This window comes from Salvia hispanica, chromosome 1 (genome assembly GCF_029641045.1).
Source record: "Salvia hispanica isolate PSC_SH4W2 chromosome 1, Shi_PSC_v1, whole genome shotgun sequence".
Lineage (NCBI taxonomy): Eukaryota > Viridiplantae > Streptophyta > Magnoliopsida > Lamiales > Lamiaceae > Salvia > Salvia hispanica.
In genome coordinates, this window is record NC_142692.1 from 63410938 (window position 1) to 63434857 (window position 23920).

A 23920-nucleotide genomic window follows, 5' to 3' on the forward strand; every position below is an offset into this window, starting at 1 on the left:
CATCGGGGTTTTAACTTTAGAAAGACCCGAGGCACCAATATATATTCTTTATCAAATATCACGGTCGCGCAACCATTTTTCACATCGACGTTTACCATATCCTCATTCTACATGACAAGGAATGCGGCCGCAATCCAGGTCACTAGACCGGCCAACCCGTACGCTGACACTCGGTCTACCATTGGTGTACACTAACCCAAGTAGAGTTTGCGGCTCTACGAGGATCCGAATTCGATTAAATCAATAGTGGCATAGCCACGAGGGATAGGCACGACAAAACAAATCAAGGCATGATAACACATATCTCATTCTCATCAATATCAGTTTAGGACAATGTCCTTATTTTAAAAGAAAGCCCACCTCGTCGGCTTAGCTCGATAGTATTCTCTTCTCCTCGTTTATCACGCTGAGAGCGCGAAGTATCACCTTTAAATTAGGCGTATCACAAATCAGTTTCAATCATTGATTTCAAATCTTGCATGTTCCCACGTTTCCCTTTTTCCCATTGATAAATCTTTAATATCATTATTCAAAAATCGAGGTATGATTAACATATCATTTTTATTCAAATAACAACTCCAAATTCACCACTAAATCGCGTCACGCATGAGTGCTCTACACACACAACACACGCACACGAACACCACACATGTGCACGCCGACCGAGGCGTGCACACACACACACACACGGTCACGCACACACACATTCACACATGCACCCCAAAATTCACCGATTAAATTTCCCATTCACTCGATCTATATGCATGTGGACTCAAGAACACCGATTAATCGGTAGAAGAAGAGGAGATCAAAATTAAAGTACCTTTTCCAAAAGAACGAATGGTAGAAACAAGTTATAGCTTTGGTTCTTCAATAAAATCTTGAACTTCAACTTGGATTCTTCTCAATTGATGAAGAAATCTTGGAGAAAAGATGAAGAAAATTTGGAGAGAGTGGGGGAGAGATTTCGAAAATATGGAGGAGTGGGGTGTCGGTTTTGATTTCTAGGGTTAGGGTCTCTCTCTTATTTATAGACTGTAGGATATAATATCTTTAATTAAATAAATTAAAGATTTTAGAAGATATGGAGAGATTTGATAGTAGTTGGCGTTGAAACCGTTGAGAATTAGGAGGATTTCGAAATTTGTAGGCTATTTAATTAGCCAATAATTAAATTCAAATATTTCACGGAGTAGAATAATATATCACGGAGCAGAATAAATAATTAAATCCTCTTCAAATAATAGTAGTAGGCGATTTTTATGCCTATCTCACAAGGGATTAAATTTCAAATCCTAATTTAATTAGGGTATGGCAAGATCTTCTTATGTTTGGCAAGATATGGTAAGATATTCTAGCATATTTATATTTATTCATGGAATAGAATAAATAAGAGATCAAATAATATAATAAACAATTCCCTCTTCTCCAATATATGAGATTTTTGAAAATCTCATGGAAAATCAAAGTGGAGTTTTCGAAAATCCAAGGTGGAATTTAAGAATAATTGGACTTTGGATTTAATTTGGATAATTATCCCAAACAAGTAATTAAATCCAAGAAAAATAGGATTTCTTCTCCAAATAAAAATAGGAGGGATCGAATAATTCCACATGACTAAATAATGCTCCTATTTAATTCTCACTCATCCCTTAGGAAAAATAATCCACCACAATTATATTACTCCGCATCAAAATATTCACACCAAATCAATCATTTCTTCACTTTCTCTTCATTTTCTCAACGCATTGACCTTTCAACGGCCACGTCATATTTTCCACATCTTTGACTATTCAATAGCCACGTCATATTTTCAACAAGTTGACTATTCAACTCAATCTCAATTCTCATACGCAATTAGGTCACAAAGACACCATGTAATTAATTACTCATCAATTAATTCACATATCATAGCATTTAATGCAAAAATTTTATAACCCGAAAATTAGGGTTTGAAAAAGTGGGGCGTTACATGAATATTTCTTGCATATATAATGTATTTATTATACATGGAATATGAAGATACTTTCTAACAGAGGAGTATTAGGGTGCCACCACCTCTTAAAATAACATCATACCATCAGTCCTAGTCAATCATTTGTACATGTGGACGAATAATAAGCTGTCATGTGCCAAAAAAAAAGGTAAAAAACACGGCCAGCAATATCCAACACGGTATATAGCAATCAATAGTTTGATGTGTAGTGTTCATAATATTTCTGTATATGTGGTGTCACGGTGTCACTTTAAGAGGTGTTGTCATTTTAACACAAACCTCTTTCCATATAATTTAGTGTATTGTTTATAGGGTCCTATTAGATTAACATTTTTGGGCCTAATTGAGAACTAAGATGCATTTTCAGCTACTCATTCACAATTTTCGTGTGATGTCAATTACAGAGATATTATGTCAACTAGGGGGCATAATTGTCTTTTTCGCGCGATGTCAACTACAGAGACATTAAGTCAACTACATTGTCAACAACAAACGTTATTTATGTCAACTATTATGTCAACAACAACATTTTACAAATAATTAATGTCAACAACAAATATTTTCATGTCAACGACCTATATTATTGGCATGTAATTTGCATAAATTGTACACATAGTTGACATTATATGTGTATATTTGACCTGAATTGTATTTGTAGTTGACAAAAAAAAATTAAAAATTAAAAACAAAAATTTTAAAAATTTAAAAAAATTAAAAAAATTAAAATTAAAAAAATATTTATTGAATAAAATGTACCATGAAATTACCATTCTGCCCTAACATAATTAATTAATCTAAAAGTATTTTCCAATGTTTTAAAAATCGGATCAGCCGGCGAACCGGCGTCGTTACTGGTTCACTGGTTCAACCGGTTCACTGGTCGAACCATTGGTTGAACCGGAATACTGTTTATATATATATATATATATATTTGTTTATTTAGTAGTAGTAAATAATAAGATTTAATTAAATATTTTATCAATAAATATTATAGTGTTATATATTTAATAGTATTATTATAGAAAACAAGTCTTATATTAGTATATTATAATTTTAATGACCATATGTTTAAATACAATAATAAATTATAATACACAATATTAAAAACTAATATTAAACTCTATGTATAATTATAAACTCATATATTGTAAAATATTAGTGATTGTAAAAGTATAATTAAAATATAAGAAATATATTATAATTAACATTCTCTTAAAATAATATAAAATTAAAATGAATTATTAGTTTTAGTGGAAAAAGAATTTCAGATTTAATGTATAAGAATAATTAATGTTCATAATATTACAAAATGATGATGTGGTGGAGTGGTAAAGGAGTTGGTATTTAAAGAGGAGGTCATGTGTTCAAGCCCTAACAACAACAAATTTTAAAAAAAATATTTTGAAAAGGTGAAAAATCGGTTTCCGGTTCACGGTCGGACCGGTCCGACCGGCCGGTTCCACCGGTTCACGGTGATTCAATATACTAGCGGTTTTTAGGGGTAAACCGGACCGGACTACCTGCTGGTTCGCGGTTGAACCGGTCGAACCGGCCGGCCCGGTCCGGTTTTTAAAACACTGGTATTTTCCATGTGGCAAATTCTGGACCACTCATTTAATAAAAATGAGTGGCTGATAATGTATCTCAATTCTCAATTAGGCTAAAAAATATCAGTTGATCACAACTCATTATTTATATATCTAATTGAAAGTGTGATTGTATATATTTCCATTTGTCAAATACTTCATATCTATTAGTAGGGTATACCAAATAGGATTGATATCATGGTATGTCTTGATCAGTGAATTTTTTCTCCATTTTAATACTCGATATAAGGATTAGTTGGTTATACCCCCATAACATAAAATAGTTTAGATTTAGAAATACTCCCTCTATTCCATATTATTAAAATTATTTTATTATTTTAAAAAAATTTAAATTAATTAAGTCATTTTTATTTTTGGCAAAAAGTAACTATCTCTCTTACTTTATTATCTATTTGTAACGCCTTGGAAATGATATTGGAAGAAATTTGCTATTCTTATTAAGAAATCTAAGAATTGGAGCTTACTGGGGAGAAAGATAGAATTAAATTATACAAACTTCAGACTATTGGAATTTGTGAGTTATTGGTCGAAAATGAAAGGAACGATTTTTTTTGTATTGTTGGGAGGTTAATTAGACCCTATTTGTTTACTTAAGCTATAGAACGAAGTAAAAAATAGAGAAAATCCTAGTGAATTAAAGAAATGCCACTTGACAAATGAAAATACCACAAAATAAATTAATCCTTGGAAGATCCACTAAAATACACTCAAAACATCATTCTTCCTCATTCTTTCATCCTTCATGGTCGGCATTTTTTGAGAAAAAATTCAGTGGTATCAGTATATCACTATGAATGCATATGTGGTATATCTAATTAATAGTATTTTGATAAATAAATATATTCATGGGTCTCATCTCCAACTAGAGTCACGCGCACACATATATGGAAATTTCTTATGTCCATACATAAATCATATAGCTCCATATACACACATATATATGCATTAATTACTAGCTCCATATACATCGGCGGATCCAGGTGGGGTCGCCTGGGGTCGGCCGACCCCACCAACCCCCTCCAGAGTGCCGCTGGATCGCTTCTTTCATCGGCCCTTCGACCCCGCGACGCCCGTGCCTCCGACCCTGTTCCACGTAGAGAAAGCTGGCAAGGCTGAGTTAGAAATGAGAAATTGAGGCAGCGACGACGTGAAATGAAGAGAGGGATAAAATAAGTTGTTCAGTTTTTGCTTTCAAGAAGAAAGAAATGGGATGGCGGGGGAGGAGAGAGAGATCGAGACCCAATAATCGAGAATTCAAACACTTATTTGTGCATTTACTACTATATTTACATATTTAAAATAGCTTAGCTGGCAAGAAGAAAAATTGATACATATCCTATTTAATATAGTGTCATGTCTTGATTATTTCTAATTTTAAAATGAACTTTCAAATTTTATTGTTTTATTTTTATTATTCCAAATAAACCTAAGTAAAATTTGTTGATAACGATTTTAGCAAATTTATTATAATATCTCTAGATTTTCTAAATTTAGTTTCTATAATTTAACATTTCAACCATATTATTCACATTAGAATTATTTTTAAATTTTATTTAATCTATTTAAATTATACTCTTTTATGTCAAGGGAAAAGTTGTTGGTGTATTAATTAGAGAGAAAAAGTTTCCAAAAAAGAAAATGTGTCATTTTAATTGGGACAAACTAAAAAGGAAAACGTGTTATCTTAAACAGGACGGAGGGAATATTTTTGAAAAACAAATATTTATTTTAATATTATTTTTACTATTTGTTTCGACCCCACGATATTTAACTCATGGATCCGCCATTGTCCATATACACGCAATAACTACTGCTACTGCTAGTGCTATACTCTTAAAAATCTCTCACATAATTAAAATAGCCACCATTTCATCATCACCAATAACAAGTATTGCACACGATAAATTATCTCTATGAATGATAGAAGTACTTAATATAGTACTTCCTCCGATCCACAAAAGATATCACACTTGTAGGAGGACAAGGATCTCCTGCTGTGCACAGCAGGGGCTGTACCAATATTTACACACAGCGTATTATTCTATAATAAAATATATTAATATTTTAATATTATGATTTTAAATTAAAATAATAGTATGTGAGTAACAACATCCCCTGATGTGCAATCACCCACAACAGGGGATCCAAATCTCTTGTGGGATGACACATGATTTTAAGAGGTTTTGTTTTGTGTGTTAAATGGAGAGAGAAAATATACTACCTCCGTCCACGAAATTTGTCCCGGTTTGATCGGGCACGGGTTTTAAGAAATGTAATGGAAAGTGAGTTGAAAAAGTTAGTGGATTGTGGGCCCTACTTTTATATATTAGTTTTATAATAAAATGTGAGTATGAATAAGTTAGTGGAATATGGGGTCGACTACCAAAAATAGTAAAAGTGAAATGGGACAAATTTTGGGGGACGGACGGAAATGGAAAAGTGGGACGAATTTTCGTGGACGGAGGTAGTAATTTTTATATTAATGTGAGAGAGAACTTTTCCAAATATGGAAATGTGACATCTTTTATGGGACAAATTAAAAAGAAAAGTGTGACATCATTTGTGGGAGGGAGGGAGTAATATACTTCTTATTTAATTTTTCTGAACTTTTAAGTATGAATTAACATAATAATCGTTGTATTCTATGTTAAGTTATAAAGATAGGAGTATTTAATAATAATGACATAGATCCAAAAAATTTTAATATATTAAAAATTCTAGAAAAAAAATAGAGTAAATGATTATCGCAATAAATAGCAATTAAAATAAAATAAAAATAAATAAAATTGATCGGAGATTTAAGTGTGTAGAAAGATGAAGCCTTCACTGCATATATACGAATATATTAGAGCATCTTCAATGGTCGGCTAGCGACCGGCTAGCTGATTCGTCGCGCTGGCCGATCGGCTAGCCGAACCATTGGAGGCGGCCAGCGCGAAATCGGCGAGCGGACCGGCGTGGGCTGGCCGATCGCTCGGTGCTGGCCGATCGGCTAGCCGCCATTGTGGCGGCCCGATCGGCCAGCGCCATTTTTGTTTTTGTTATTTTTTTTAAAAAACCTATATAAACGCGATTTTCGTTTCATTTTCATTTGCACCACTTGTTTTAATGAGTTTTCTCTCTCTCTAACTTTCTGTACAAGAGCATCATCGAGCGATGAGTAACGCGGGTGGTAGCGGTGGTGGTAGGGGTGGGGATGCTGAGGAGTACGAACGGAGGATGAACGAGGCTATGAATGCCTACATGAACCGCGAGATGGAGCGGTACATGCTTATGGTGGAACAGCAGGCGATACCTCGCCCTCCACGGGTTATCCACCGCCGAGCAGTGATTGATCGGGATCACGCCGCTGCACATCAGCGGCTGTATGACGAATACTTTTCAGAGAACCCGCGGTTTCCCGCCAACTTGTTCCGGCGGCGTTTTAGAATGCGCAGGGAGTTGTTTATGCGCATCGTTGGCGCATTAGAGCGTCGATATCTGTGTTTCCGCTTTAGGCACGATGCGGCTGGCAGACCCGGCCACACCCCTATTCAAAAGTGCACGGCGGCAATCAGGCAGTTGGCCTACGGAGGCGCGGCAGACATGTGGGATGAGTACCTCCACATCGGTGAGTCGACGGCCCTGGAATGTCTGAAGGATTTCTGTGGGGGCGTGACAAGCGTTTTCGGTGAGCAGTACCTTCGAAGCCCTACTCCCGAAGATTGTCAGAATTTGATGCAGATGCACGGGGAGAAGCATGGGTTCCCCGGGATGTTAGGCAGCATATACTGTATGCATTGGGAGTGGAAGAACTGTCCGACTGGCTGGAAGGGGGCCTACACGACCGGCTACAAGTCAAAGAATCCCACGATAATCCTCGAGGCTGTAGCTGATTACCGGCTGTGGATCTGGCATGCGTATTTTGGGGTAGCCAGGTCGAACAACGACCTCAACATCCTGAACTCGTCTCCCCTCTTCAACGAGAAGTGCCAGGGCGTCGGTCCAGCCGTCTCATTTGTGGCCAACGGCAACCGGCATGATATGGGCTACTACTTGGCGGGTGGGATATACCCTCGGTGGCCGGTCTTTGTGAAGACGATCAGGCAAACAAGTGATGAAAAGAAGGCCTACTTTGCGGAACGACAGGAGTCGGCGCGCAAGGACGTGGAGCGCGCATTTGGTGTGCTCCAGTCTCGATGGGCGGCAATTAAGGGTCCAACGCGTTTGTGGGATGTCGGATGCGTTTCTCAGATAATGTACGCCTGCATTATCCTGCACAACATGATCGTCGAAGACGAAGGCGTACAACTGACTAGTTGGGCCAATGATGATGAAGCCGGTCCAAGCCACGGAACGGCCACCCCTAGTGTACGCCGTGGGGTACCTCTCGATGAAGCCGACCGCCTCAAGGAATTTGCCAACATGCGCCAAGTGGATGTTCATATTCAACTCCAAAAGGATATAATTGAAGAGTTGTGGGCACGGAGGATTGCACGGCGATAGTTTTTTTTCTTTATTATGTACCTTTTTAAATGTAATTTTTTTTTATATATGTACCTTTTTTAAATGCAATTAATGAATTTTCCCGTATATGTCTCGTAAATTTAATTCCGTAATTTAATCGTAATTTTAATTCCGTAAATGTAGTATTTTTTGAATTATTTTTATTGCGGCTGGCCTATGGCTGACCTAAATCTGATGTGGCAGGTGGATTTTTAGTGCTGCTGACGTGGCAGGGGGAGAAACTGCTGGCCGATTTCTGGCCGAAGTACCATTGAAGATGCTCTTACGTGTTAGTTATATGAATTATATATGAGATGCAATTTTTATATCAAATCAAATTTCTGCCGTTAGCTAAATGAGATGGTAATTAATGCGTATATATATGTGTATATGGAGCTATTTGATTTATGTATGGACATGAGAAATTTCCATATATGTGTGTGTGACTCTAGTTGAAGATGGGACTCATAAACGTATCTATTTGTCAAAATACTATTAGTTGGACATACCACATGCATTCCATGATGGTATACTGAGACCACTGAAATTTTTTTCTCGGCATTTTTCCTCTCCAACTCCAAGTTGTATTCTTCAATTCCTAATCTCGTAAGAAGTCAGAAAAGTTGATACAATTATGTATACAAGGAATTATTAAGGTACTGCTTTTATCCTAGCTTATTTTATTAAGTTTATTGATGAAATATTGAGTTAGTTATGTATTAGTAAAATTTTCTAAAATTAAATGATATGACAGAATTATGTGTGAGGATTATCCTTTGAATAATAGATTAACACGTTATTATAGAATGTTAAATATTATGTTTTGATTATTAGATTCAAAGTTGAGATGTTCTCTAAGATCAATTTGTAGGAGTTAGTGGTTTATGAGAATTTGATATCGATGGGCTGAATTTAGTTAGAAATATGATGTTTATAAACGTGTTGAAATAGAAAATGGATTAAAATATATGGAATGGGTATGGAAGTTTAGAAGTGACCGAGAACTTTATATACGTTGAGCCAAATATTGTGAATTCTATTAGCTTAGATTTAAATTAATATTTGTACTTTTAGACTAGATACAATGCACTATGTAAACTGATTAGAATTAATAATGATCAGTTGATACATCTTTAAAAATTTGATAAGAATGCCTAAGTTATAAGTTTATAGAGTAAAGGCATCTATCTAGATGATTTTGGTCATGAATATGATCTGGAATATCTATAAGTATAAGTAAATAAATTTTCAAGTAAGACTAGTAATTGAAAAATGTAAGCAACATAATGTTTAGTGACTTTTTTAATTTAGACTTCAAGTAACACTAGTAATTGAAAAATGTAAGCAACATAATGTTTAGCGATTTTTTTTTATTATTTTGGAGACTCAATGGGGGTTACCCTCTTCATCTCTCTTATTTTATCATCATCCACTTAACACACTTTCTTAATCTCTGTGTCGAAAAGAAACGTCTCAATTAACAAGGAACGAAGGGAGTACTCCCTCCGTCTCAAAATGAAAGTCACATTTTGTCATATCTATCCGTCTCACAATAAAATTCACATTTCACTTTTACCATAAATGGTAAGTAGGTCCCACGTTCTACTAACTCACTTCATTAACATTTTATTATAAAACTAATATAAAAAAATGAGTTTCATATTCTACTAACTTTTTCAATCCACTATTTTTACCTTTCTTAAAACTCGTGCTCACATCAAATGTGATCTCTATTGTGGGACGGATAAAATATTAATTTATCTTTCTAACTAATTTACGTCGTCTCTTATAAAATCCTTTAGACATAATTTAGTGTCATCCTTAATAATTAAAATCAAATCATCGCAAATTATTAATCTCCCCAAATTATTAGAGTTTCAAGAACTAAACTTTAATAATACCTTGTTCCAACATAAGTAGTTCCAAGAAACACATTTATTGTAGTATCTCAAAAGTCCCTAAACATTCCTATAAATACATGGGACTTGGGCATCTTTCAATCATCTAAATCAATACAACCTTTTGTTATATATTGCTTTCTTCTCTAAACTATGTTGCCAGTACCATTTAACATAAACAATTAATGTCAAACCAATGTTCAATCCAAAATCAGGGCGATGAATTGGAGATGAAGTTGTGTTTATGCTAGACGACTAATTCTGACGAGTGAGTGAGTAATTAATCAATTATGATGCCCTTAAATTTGAGAATGGAATCCGAGGATGAATCCGAGGTGGGCAGCCAGGTCGACGACTCCTTCGAGCCCGTTACCCTCGACCTCACCCTCAGCCTCAGTGCCAACGAGGCCGTTTCCACCCCTCCGCCATCCTCGCGAGTCTTTTCGTGCAACTACTGCCGTCGCAAGTTCTATAGCTCGCAGGCATTGGGAGGACACCAGAATGCCCACAAGCGCGAGCGGACCCTCGCCAAGAGGGCCATGCGTATGGAGATTTTTTCCGAGAGATACGCTAGCCTCACCTCACTCCCACTCCATGGATCCGCCTTCCGGTCTCAAGGCATCCAAGCTCATGCTTCCGTGCACTCGGAACATGGGATACGAGGAGGAGATAGGTTTATTGGTCAAGGCTACTTCGGATATATGGAGTACGACGAAGGGGAAGGGGAGTTTCTGACAAATGGAGGGCGTTTGTGGACATCCGGGGTAGGGTTCGGATATGGTGGCCGAAGCTGCCCCAGTTCCGAGGACGGAACATTCATCACTTCCTGATTCATAAATTCTTGTAATCATCTAATGAGCGCAGCGGAAATTTACATACAAGAATAACAGATCTAGATTCATAATCATATTGCAAGTTGAGCATGTAAAACACAACGGAATTAAATCTTACTTGTTGTGTTGTTTTCTTCTGCGATTGAATCCTACAAGTTGAATCCACTACTATCGAGGTCCACGTGCAATCCAATCCGATGCAGGAACTATCCCGGTACAATTGCTCCGTAGAAGAATGCTAGGAATTCTCTCTACAAACTTTTACGTATTTTCTCTCTAATGTTACGCTATTTCTCATGCCCCACAATGGAGAATAAATAACCATTATATAGATGAAGAGTCACTAGGGTTTCATGATTGTTGGGCTTATGGGCTATTATAATTATAGTCCAACTATAATTACTTAATCCATATTAATCTAATTCTAGCCTATTTCCTTTCAATCTCCCACTTGGACTAGCATTAGATATAATACGCAGTTCCAACTTTGTACCCTTGAGCGGATCAAAATACACTTATAGTATGACCCTTTAGGCCCTCATTATCGACGACGATCTAAACGAAGTCTGCACAAAACTCCTAGACTGCGTTGGCAGCGTAGCTCGATATATGAAGGACGTTTACGTGAATTCTGTAAACAAGCCTTTACATAAAGTTTATAGTAATATCCTTTCATTCACGAACCACCCGATTGAGCCTAAGATTTGTCATGTGTCATCCAAATAGCTCAATCACTTTATCTCATCTTTATTAAATGACCCATTTGATCATATTCAATTACTTTAATTGAATATATCTTTGCATTGGCCAATGACTTAGTGGTCAAGTAATATAGAGAATTTGAGTGTTCTCTCAAAATTCTAATCGAGGAATGAATCTCATTCTTTGCTCAACTACCATTTTCATTTATCTTATGATGTACCCAACACAAGTCCGTGTCTTAATCCTCCGAGGGAATGCAAAGCGTTGTACAAGGTCAAAGCACACCACTCAACAAACAAAATGTGTAATGACCTCAGATCCAAGGACTATTACATACTTCATGCACTAATAAACCGTAGACACTTAACAAAACAGTTTAATAGTAGGGTATACCAATACTCTCCAAAGTATACCATGTGTCCATCACGAGTATCAAATATCTCATAGTTGTGAGAACAACTACATTCTCGAAGAATGTGATGCAAACCTCATGCTAATCTATAACATATCATCGATATCTCATTCTTGATGATCATTGGTTAGGGATATTTTAGAATTATACTATATCATTAATGTCTCACACCATTAACGACAGTCATAATTCAAGGGAACAAATATTCAGAATAAAGACAAACATTTAAACAATTATTCCAATAAGTGCACAAAACCCATAGAAAATAAAATTTTCATAGAATGTGATCAAGTAATAATGTCTCAATACAAAATATTTCTAAGACATATAAAACTTTAGCTCCCACTGATTCAAAGCCATCTACCAACATGCTTAACACCTAAGTTCTCGAAGTGCTTGTTGTGTTTTGCTATACATAATGGTTTGGTGAAAGGATCAGCCAAATTATCATCAGTGGGTACTCTTTCTAATTTTATGTCGCCTCTTTCAATTATTTCTCTGATAAGATGATATCTTCTAGGAACATGTTTGTTTCTGTTCGTAGCTCTGGGTTCTTTTGCTTGCGCAACAGCACCAGTGTTGTCACAGTACAAAGGTATTGCACAGTTGGCACTCGGAATGACACCCAGTTCTTTAACGAACTCTAACAAAGCAACGGCTTCTTTGGCAGCTTTAGATGCAGCAATATACTCGGCTTCAGTGGTGGAATCGGCAGTGGTACCTTGTTTGGAACTATTCCAACTCACTGCTCCACCATTGAGGATAAAAACATATCCAGACTGAGACTTATAGTCGTCATGGTCTGTTTGGAAACTAGCATCAGTATACCCAGTAACTGATAACTCTGGTTGTCCACCATAGACTAAGAAGTATTCTTTAGTCCTTCTAAGGTACTTAAGAATAGTCTTAACAGTTTTCCAATGTTCCTCACCGGGATTTTGCTGAAATCTGCCTGTCATGCTAAGCGCATAGGCCACATCTGGCCTAGTAGATATCATGGCATACATAATAGATCCTATAGAGCATATGGGATCCTTTTCATGTTGTTTCTTTCTTTGTCATTAGAAGGACAATCCTTCTTTGACAATACAATGTCATGTCCCATAGGAGGAAAACCTTTCTTAGAATTCTCCATTGAGAAGCGTCTTAGCAACTTGTCTATGTAAGTGGATTGTGATAATCATAACATCCTATTCGATCTATCTCGATAGATCTCGATTCCAAGGATGTAGGAAGCATCACCCAGATCCTTCATCATAAAGGAACTAGACAACCATTCTTTCACGGATTGCATCAAGGAACGATCACTTCCCATAATCAAGATGTCATCGACATATATGATAAGGTATACGACGTTTCCATTTTCGCGTTTACTATAAACACATGGATCCTCTTTGCTTCTGACAAAACCAAACGATTTGATTGTTCTGTCAAAACAAATATTCCAACTCCTAGAAGCTTGCTTAAGTCCATAAATGGACTTCTTTAGCTTGCACACTGCATTCGGCCTTTCTTTCGATACAAAACCTTCAGGCTGTGTCATATACACATCGCCTTCTAATTCTCCATTGAGAAATGCGGTTTTGACATCCATTTGCCAAATATCAAAGTTGTAGTATGCAGCTATTGCAAGTAATATCCTAATGGACTTGATCTTAGCCACTGGCGAAAAGGTTTCATCATAGTCAATGCCTTCGCGTTGACTATAACTCTTTGCCACTAACCTAGCCTTGTAGGTTTGTACTTTGCCATCTGCATCTCTCTTCTTTTTGAAGATCCATTGGCAGCCTATAGGGTAAACCCCTTCTGGCAAGTCAACTAGTTCCCAGACCAAGTTGAAGTACATCGAGTCCATTTCAGATATCAAGGCTTCAAGCCACTTCTCTCGATCGGTGTCTGACACCGCCTCGGTATAGGTCTTAGGCTCATCGTTATCTAAATCAACTTCATCATCTTGGTTCTCAACCATTAGATTCAGTCTCTCATGTGGAGGACGGATCCTTCTAGGCCTATTGAGTTGGTTTTCTTCTGGCTCGGGCTGTTCATTCTGAATGTGAGTAGGTTCAGGAATATCACTATAATCTTCTTGAGGTAAAGATGATGCAACTATTGTATCATCTTGTCTTTGATGCATCTCATTGTCTTGAAGAGGTTCTTCGAGAGTTCCTCTAAGGTCTCCTCTAATAGTAATTTCCCCTCCCAATAGATCATCAAAAACTCCCACTGAGTTATTGTTCAAACCATTTGACAATACCTCATCCTGTTATCTTGTAGTTCTTGAATTTCTTCAAGATCTACGATGTTGTGACCTTGTTCCTTTAAGACATAATTGTCTTCAAGAAAAGTCACATTCCTAGAGATTATCACCTTGTGATCACCAAGGTAGTAGAATTCATATCCTCTAATTTGTTTAGGATATCCCACAAAGTAACACTTCTCACTTTTAGATTCCAAGTTATCAGTCATTTGTTTCTTAACAAAAGCTGGACAACCCCAGGTCCGCATATAGTTAAGACAAGGCTTTTTGCCATACCATAACTCATATGGTGTTTTCTCAACTGATTTAGATGGAACTCTATTCAGAATGTAAATAGCAGTTAATAAAGCATGATCCCAGAGAAATAAAGGGAGACTAGCTAAACTCATCATGGATCGAACCATATCTAATAATGTTCGATTTCTCCTTTCAAATACTCCATTCATTTGTGGTGTACCAGGAGGTGTCCAGTCTGACTGAATTCCATGTGATTTCAAGTAATCAAGAAATTCTCGGCTCAAGTATTCCCCTCCTCGATCTAATCAAAGACTTTTGATACTTTTCCCAAGTTGTTTCTCAACTTCACACTTAAACTCTTTAAATTTCTCAAAGGCCTCAGATTTGTGTTTCATAAGATACACATATCCATACCTTGTCAAATCATCAGTGAAAGTAATGAAGTACGAATAACCACCTTTTGCTTGAGTTGGAAAAGGTCCGCACACATCTGTGTGGATCAACTCTAGCACATCATTAGCACGCACCCCTTTCTGAGAAAGTGGTTTATTAGTCATCTTTCCTTTGAGACAGAATTCACAAGCACCATATGATTCAAAATCAAATGAATTTAGATAGTCTAACTTTCTCAATCTCGCTATCCTTTTCTCATTGATATGACCAAGTCTACAATGCCAAACATAAGTAGCATTATCCGTATTACATAGCTTAAGTCTTTTATTTTGCACATTGAGAATATTCTGTTTGCATTCAAGCATATATAATCCATTCTCTAAAGAGGCATTTCCATAAAACAATCCATTCTTAGAAAATGGGCATCTGCTGTTTGCAAAATGGAAGGAAAAACCCTCGATGTCCAACATCGGAATGGAAATAATATTCTTTGAAATAACTGGAACAAAATAAAAATTATGTAAATCTAGTCTATGTCCTGAGGGAAGATCTAATCTATAAGTTCCCACGCGTTCGTCAACAACTCTTGCTCCATTTCCAACACGTAGGTCTACTTCCCCAGACCTCACTTTCTTGTTGTTTATTAGACCTTCCACATTATTACAAATGTGTGAACCACAAGCGGTATCCAATACCCAGGATTGTGAGTTTTTCATAGACATATTTATCTCAATGACAAACATAGCTGAGCTCCCACTCATTGCACCTTGTGCCTTGAGTTTTGGGCATTCTCTCTGCCACTCCGTGAAATTTGACCTAGTCAATTTGTACTCATAAGATAAGCTTGACATATTATCTGAACAGAAAATAAAATGAAAAGCAAATTAGAAAAGCATACAAAGATCACATTCGCATCACTAATCAAACAAGGGTTTATTGTATTGATTAGCTCCCACTAAATTTAACATATATTATACCCCCAAACATAAAATACGAATTTATATCAAATATAAATTTTAGTGGTCCAAGATCCAACTCTATATAGTTGTAGCCTCTGCGAGGGCTGATGACTACAATAATATCATTAGGTAGGCCTCCAAGCCAATTGTAACAACAATTTTACAATTCTTGGTTTATTAATCGAATTAATATACGTCCATAAATTATTTTGGTTGCGAGGGCTACACAAAATAATTTAACCAAGTCAACCCCATCACACGATGCCAACCATGCATCTATGAATGAGCCTAAACCTTGTTAATTTGGAGTAAACGCGAGGGCGTAAAATTCATGGTCGAAAAGGCTAGGAACATCAAATAATTGTGATGGACGACGCGTTTGTTTTAAGAACAAGACTTATATTTTATGGGGGAAAAGTGTGATACTATCAAACAATTACTGGGCGCCGCCTACCCAGACATAGTATAACACAGACTACAAATACTAGGCGCCGTCTACCCAGACATAGTATAACACGGACTACACATACTGGGCGCCGCCTACCCAGACAATAAAACGGTCTCTAACTACTATAGTTAAAATAAATAAGCATAAATCAAATAGCACGCTGATCACATAGGATATCAAATAATGCTCAATGAATAAAATCAAATTTTATTCTCTAATTAAATGTGGACTTAAATAATTCAGGTATTAATTCTAAATTAACATAATCACATATTTAATATTAATTCCAAATTAATATTAACAATATATTTATTATTATTAGTATTCAGTAATCGAATTAATGAATTTAAATAATAATCTATATTATAATAATTGTACACGAATAATTCAAAATCAATATAAGATACACAATATTATTATTTCTAAAATAATAACGATGAATCACAATCTATTAATCTAATTAATATATTAACTCTCTGATCTATATTAATTCCAAATTAATATAATATGTACAATTACCGTCAGTTCCAAACTAACAAGATACATATTCATTCAAAATTGAATAAAATTTCACAAACCAATTAAATTAATCAAATAAGAGTAGTGCAGCTACTGCACAGTCATAGCACCAGCACATACATCCTCACGGTGGGCTTAAACCCGCGGCCCGAATCGGGTATAACCCGATCCAGTCCTGAGACCCGTTAGGGTTTGAGGCAGTAGCTTTTGCGCCGACTTCCTTTTCTCCTTCTCGTCGGTCAAAACGTCTCCAAAAGCGGCTCTTCCAGGTCCGTTTTTCCGGCAATCAATCGTCATCTCCGAGATGTCGAGGAAAGTATAGCACGGTTGTGTGGGAATGAATGTTTTGGCTGGATTTACGCCGCAACGGCACCGAACCACTAGCATCCCCTCCGGTGCCAAGCACCGATCACCTCCGCTATACACAACTTGTTCAATAAGATTCATTCAACATGACAGTGATTTGTTCCCAGAACCAATCTTATCCTCAAATTTAATTTCAAAAATGGTTGGAAACCAATTTCAATTTTCGAAATTCAATTGCAAATATGGTTGAAAAATATCATTATCTTTTAGTTGAAATCCAATTTCAATTTTCCAAAACCTTCAAAGCTTAATTACAGTTTACAACTCATATTCGATATTTTATTGAGTTCCGAAATCAAGTTCAAGTATCACGCCAGTGGTCATGGTTTTGGTTTGCAAAACATTCTGAGTAAAGTTGTTGTGCTGGAATCCAAGTTCCAATTATCACACTAATTTTTGAAAGAATTTTGAAATCCAATTTCAGAATTTTGATTTCCAAAATCATCCACAAATTAATTAGTAAACAAAATAATTATGAATAAGCCCTGGGCTCTGATACCACTGTTAGGAATTCTTGTAATCATCTAATGAGCGCAGCGGAAATTTGCATACAAGAATAACAGATCTAGATACAGATCTAGATTCATAATCATATTGCAAGTTGAGCATGTAAAACACAACGGAACTAAATCTTACTTGTTGTGTTGTTTTCTTCCGCGATTGAATCCTGCAAGTTGAATCCACTACTATCGAGGTCCACGTACAATGCAATCCGATGCAGGAACTATCCCGGTACAATTGCTCCGTAGAAGAATGCTAGGAATTCTCTCTACAAAGTTTCACGTATTTTCTCTCTAATGTTACACTATTTCTCATGCCCCACAATGGAGAATAAATAACCATTATATAGATGAAGAGTCACTAGGGTTTCATGGTTGTTGGGCTTATGGACTATTATAATTATAGCCCAACTATAATTACTTAATCCATATTAATCTAATTCTAGCCCATTTCCTTTCACGCTAGCCTCACCTCACTCCCACTCCATGGATCCGCCTTTCGGTCTCTAGGCATCCAAGCTCATGCTTTCGTGCACTCGGAACATGGGATACGAGGAGGAGATAGGTTTATTGGTCAAGGCTACTTCGAATATATGGAGTATGACGAAGGGGAAGGGGAGCTTCCGACAAATGGAGGGCGTTTGTGGACATCCGGGGCAGGGTTCGGATATGGTGGTCGAAGCTGCCCCGGCTCCGAGGATGGAACATTCATCCCTTCCTGACCTCAACCTCAAACTTTAACAATTTTTTGGAGTTTAACATGTGATGTGATGCATAAATATTGTACAGATATTTGAGTGCTAGAGATGAATTCTTGGTGTGGAGATGCTATATGTTGCTAGTTGGGATAATAGTCTTAAATTAAGCATATCAAAAATAGGTTGATGTAATTTTGTGGGTAAAAATATTTGTAATGCCAACTCATTTATCCATTGAACATTGTTAGTTATTTTAGATGTGCATATCTTGGACATAATAATTAGTTATGACATTGTGTTATTCTTGTGCTAAAAGAGAAACATGTAGCAGGTAGAGTGATGCTAATGCTTTATGCTACATGCCCCCAATGCAATTTGGTTAAATAAATGAATTTTAGTAAGGGTACTTTTTTCTAGTAATTTAAAATATTTAATGGACGTATCTAATAGACTAAACACCTATGAATGTCAACTTAATCATCCAAAACTAAATAATCTAACCAACCTATTTATTAACTAATCAAGCTATTCCTAACCAACCTATTTATTAACTAATCAAGCTATTCCTAACTAGACTTTGATATCATGGAATTTAGGTTGATGATTCAATTCTACAATTTAATTCTCTTAATTCATACTCTATAATTTTAAATTTCGTATTGAAAATAAATACTTGAAACTCTAAATATTTTTAAGATTGATCACATTTCAAACACACACGTTACATTACACACACAACACACAACATACAACACACGATGTATATTGGCTATTGCACACAACGCACAATACATTCCATACAATACACACACATCTATACAACACACTAATACAATATTGCACACACAACATGTCAACACACACACAATAAACTCATAAATATTGAAAATTAATGTAAACATGCATAAAGTTGTTAAATGAAACTTTTTAAAATGTTCATTTAGAAATCAATATCAACATTTAAGTTATTATATGACATACCAAATAAATCATTTGAAAATTTCATAAATTTCAAATATAATTATATTCCTAGTAATCATCAATCTAAAATAATAATCTCATGAATTATTTTTCCTAACAAGTTTTTTATTGATAAATAAACATCAATTTTTAAGTCTACATCACAATAAACTTGAATCTAAAACCTTTAATCGTAGATATTAACCACACTTGACACTACTACAATACACATGACAAGTTTTGTTTTCTATACTATCCTATTAAACAAATGGACCAAAAACAAAAGTCGCTAATAGCTCATTAAATTAACATAACCTAAAGATACATCTAGATTTGGAGAAGATCGCCTTCATTTATAATCTTATTTAATTATTCCTAATTGATTCTCGGAACATAAATTAATCACCAATTAATCTCGTGACCATAACTTATTAGCTAGTCGAAAGAGTGTTGATTCCAATCGAGCCCCTAACCTTAAAATTTTAATTTGTTCTGTACTGTTTTAGACCTTTCTAAACTTCATCCATGAGCTGTCATAATTTTATACTATACTTTATTAATGATACCTTATTGTAATTATACGATTATTTGTACGAAACTAAAGTCATATTTTAATATTTTTATATAGTTAACCAACCACATCTTTTAGATGAAACACCAACCGATATAAAATTGGTCGATAGCCACTGTCTTATTTTATTATGTCACATGTGAATTGGTAAATTCGAGGATAAATGTGTTTCATCGATCATCAGTTTATATGTTTGATAGATTTAAGTTATATTTTCACCTGCAACAAGAAAAATGGTAGATGAAGTGATGATGATGGGTAGATGAAGAAGTCCGCAAAATGGAACCAGCGAAGGTTTGCACGCTTACTAAAAGAGATATACGGTCGTACAAGATGAACGCAGAAAAAAATACTATTGATAGAAACTTTAGTAAATTTAATTTATATAATAGAATAAGTGCATACATATTTAAAAATATTATATATGGTATAAAAATCATATTAATATATACTATTACTCCATGTTTAATAGTGCATTGGAATATATTACACTTTTTTTACTTTGTACTAGTATTTCTCATTTTAGCATTTGCTTCTCCATTTCTCATATCAATCCACGAAACCAAACTGTACAATGTTGTTGTTGCTTCTTCCTTTATCAGTCTCTTTCATTGAGCATGCATTTTGTGAGAATTTGAAATGAGTTTGTAATGTCAGTTGACTTTGATTTCTAAACTTAATTGGGACGAAAATAGTACTCTCTACGTTCCATAGTAATGGAGGCATTTCTTTTCGGCACGGAGATTAAGAAAAATTATGTTAGGTGAGTTAAGTAAAAGGAGAATAAAGTGGAAAATGAGAAAATATAGACGAAGAGAGAAAAAAGTAAGAGAGAGTAAAGTAGGTGTGGAAAAATGTGTTCACTTTTACTAAAAAGGGAAATGACTCTATTACTATAGAACGTACCAAAATGACAAAATGACTTTATTACTATAGAACGAAGAGAGTATTTAATACTAGTATAAAATTAACTATTTCAAATTGAGAAAACACGATCTAACATATGTTACAAGAAAATAGTTATAAAAAGAATCGGAATGTTAAATATTTAGTGTCAGTTTGATTTCGGTTAGTGTTTAAGAATATTTTTAGTAATCGATGATAACCGATAAAACCAATCTAAATATAAATGTATGAATTGCTTACATTTAAATGTATTAGAAATTTACATCAAACACAAAACAAAAGTAGACTGACGTGTAAATCAAACTTCCGTCCCATAATTAATTGTCTCGTATCCGATCAGCACAAGTACAAGTTTTAAAATGTGTTAACTTTATAAAGTAAGGTGGATTGAAAAAGCTAGTGAAATGTGGAGTCTACTTTTATATATACATTTGTCTATGAAAAATAATCTAATTTTGTTATTTTTGGATGTCTAAAAAAAAATAATCTCATTTAAAAAAATGGAAAATTTCTTTTTCATACTTACTCAGCTATTAGTTTTATAATAAAATATAGGTGGAATAAGTTAGTGGAATATAGAATCTACTTATCAAATATAATAAAATAAAATAAAATAAAACATTTATTGGTAGTCAATGACGAAATGGAAAAAGTACATTTCTTGGCAGACAAAGGGAGGAGTACTTATGATTTATGAAAGTCTAAAAGTAATAACAGTACTTCCTCCGCTCCCTTATAGTTGAGTCAAATTTTTTTGACACGGAATTCAAGAAATAGATGTTTTGTGTGTTAAGTAAATAGATTAAAAAGTAAGAGCGAGAAAAAAGTAGAAAAATAGAGTAGAACGTGAATAAAGTAGAAAAAATAAAATAAAGAAAGTAAAATAAGAGTTAAAAATAACATTACCACATATAGAAATGACTCAATTATAAAGGAATTTTACTAAAATAAAAAAAATGACTCAACTTGCGACGAATCTTCCTAAAATGAAAAAAATCTTTCTAAAATTATAAAGGAATTTTACTAAAATAAAAAAAATGACTCAACTTGCGACGAATCTTCCTAAAATGAAAAAAATCTTTCTAAAATGAAAAAATGAGCCGCAGTTTGGTGACTGAGGGAGTACTATATTAATCGTAACATACTATAATTAATTGGGCTCATAAATCATAATTGGGCTTTTATAAAATTCATACTGTAATTAATATAAGACAGGTATTCTCAACGGCCCAACAAATATGGGCTTCAAATGAGCCTGTCGTAATTTAAGAAAACTAAGCTATTTTGCATTATAATTACTGCTACAGCTTATTTTATTTTATTGACCAATTCCAAAAAGAGTGATTTAAAAAATAATCATTTATATTTTATTTTTTTGAGTTGTATGAGCAATCTAATAGAGTGCTATTGTATTTAGCATCACTCAAAAACCCTCAACATCCATATTTATTGACATTCTTTTTCCATGATTTGCAGACTGGGCTACACATAAATTAATTGTTGTTGACCAGAACGTGATAAGATTCCACAGTTGATACGATTAAGATTTTGGTGCCAAAATATTCTCATGATCTAGTGTAGATTGTTGACATTGAAATAATTTAATAAGACAAAATACCATCAAAGGAAATGGAATTTCCTTATCTGTGTGACAACTCAATTCCCATTAATAAAGATTTACTAGAAAAATGTGTTATTGCCAGTTTCTCATTTAGTATATTTTTAAATTTTAATATATTGTACGGTTAATAACTAATGAGAAAATAATTGTGATTAATATATACCGAATATTTGATGAAATCTTTGCTAGCGAGTAATTTAATAAAGAGTGAATGGAGATGTTGGTCGGATTAAATTAATATTTTTGTGGTTATCTTATCCTTTATAAAAGCATAATCATTAATTGAAATGTGGCCATTATCCTCATTCCATAAGATTCAAGAACACAAAGCGAAAGGCCTGACATTTGATTTGATATATGTCGGTAAAAATACTTGCCCTAAAAAATCTATCATTATGAACACATTCAACAAATTTCATTATGATAAATAAATTGATGCTCTATCATTATGAACACATTCAACAAATTTCATTATGATAAATAAATTGATGCACATACTAATGTAACCTATTTTGAAAAGTGAAATTGTTAATCCTTCATTTATGTTCATTGGTAGGAAGGGGTCAAAAGTAATGCTAATAGAACTACAATGTTCCAAGACCATTAAGGTCATGTCAAACATATATTTGAAAGATTTGGCAATTATATAGAAATTGAACAGACTGAAAATACCAAAAAAAATAAATTTTATTTGGATAAAGGGACCACAAGATGTCTTGATATACAAAGTAAGAACATGTAAAGAAGGCAAAGGTCCCCAACTGGAGATCATAATGTTTTTGGAGGTAGCGTTATTTAGACAAAGTACAGCATAGTACCCTCCTGTCTAGCACAATCATATCTCGTTTAGTAGATTATCCATGTTTCGACTAAATAGAATTATAATGATCATTTCGTATCATAGTTTATGTCAGTTATGTCCTTCGTTCTGTCTTAAAAGAAACGTTTCATTTTCTGCATTCGTTTAGAAAAAATAATATTAATAAATAGTTAAAATGAAAAAAATAAAATAAAAGAGAGAACAATGTAGAGAAGACTCTTCTCTATATGGAACAAATGGAGTATTAATAAGAAGTGTTTGATAGCATAATTAAAAACATCTTGTTTTTAATTTATATTTTGTGCCAAAAAAATAGAATATCAAGTTAAAATTTTGTATGCGTTGGAATAACTCAATGTAGGGCCACAATAGGACTAGAATGAATTAAGAGTAACAAAAATGGAGAACAATTTGGTAATTTCGCCAAACTACCTAATTGCATCTCCCAAAGATGTAAACATAGCACATCAAAATGGGGAGTTGATTTTCTAGCCCTCTATTATCTAGGTAAATTTTGTAGATGACATGAAAAGAACAGATAATATGAAAACTCAAGAAGTCCATTTATTTGATTTAAGTAAATTTCAAGATCATGGAACCTCTGTATATCCCAATCAATAAAATTTTAAAACACTGATTTCACCTATGAATAACTCCGCAAATTTAGTCATTAATCTCAAGATCATTTTATATTATGCAAAAGAGAAGAGTTTAGGAAGAGCAAATAAGAAG

General features: G+C 34.5%; 1 protein-coding gene and 1 long non-coding RNA gene across 2 annotated transcripts; one reads left to right on the top strand and one right to left on the bottom strand.

Moving 5' to 3' along the window:
* The first annotated feature begins 10276 nt into the window (after nucleotides 1–10276).
* Nucleotides 10277–18353, top strand: LOC125220242 (zinc finger protein 4-like). The gene is made up of 2 exons (XM_089056010.1): nucleotides 10277–10715; nucleotides 18223–18353. The coding sequence occupies exons 1-2, from the start codon at nucleotides 10277–10279 to the stop codon at nucleotides 18351–18353; spliced, it is 570 nt and encodes a 189-aa protein (XP_088912136.1).
* LOC148934352 (uncharacterized) lies at nucleotides 16710–17898 on the bottom strand. The gene is made up of 2 exons (XR_016128647.1): nucleotides 17749–17898; nucleotides 16710–17164 (listed from the first exon to the last, which is right to left on the bottom strand). It is a non-coding gene; the product is annotated as an uncharacterized LOC148934352 (long non-coding RNA).
* Nucleotides 18354–23920: the final 5567 nt, after the last annotated feature.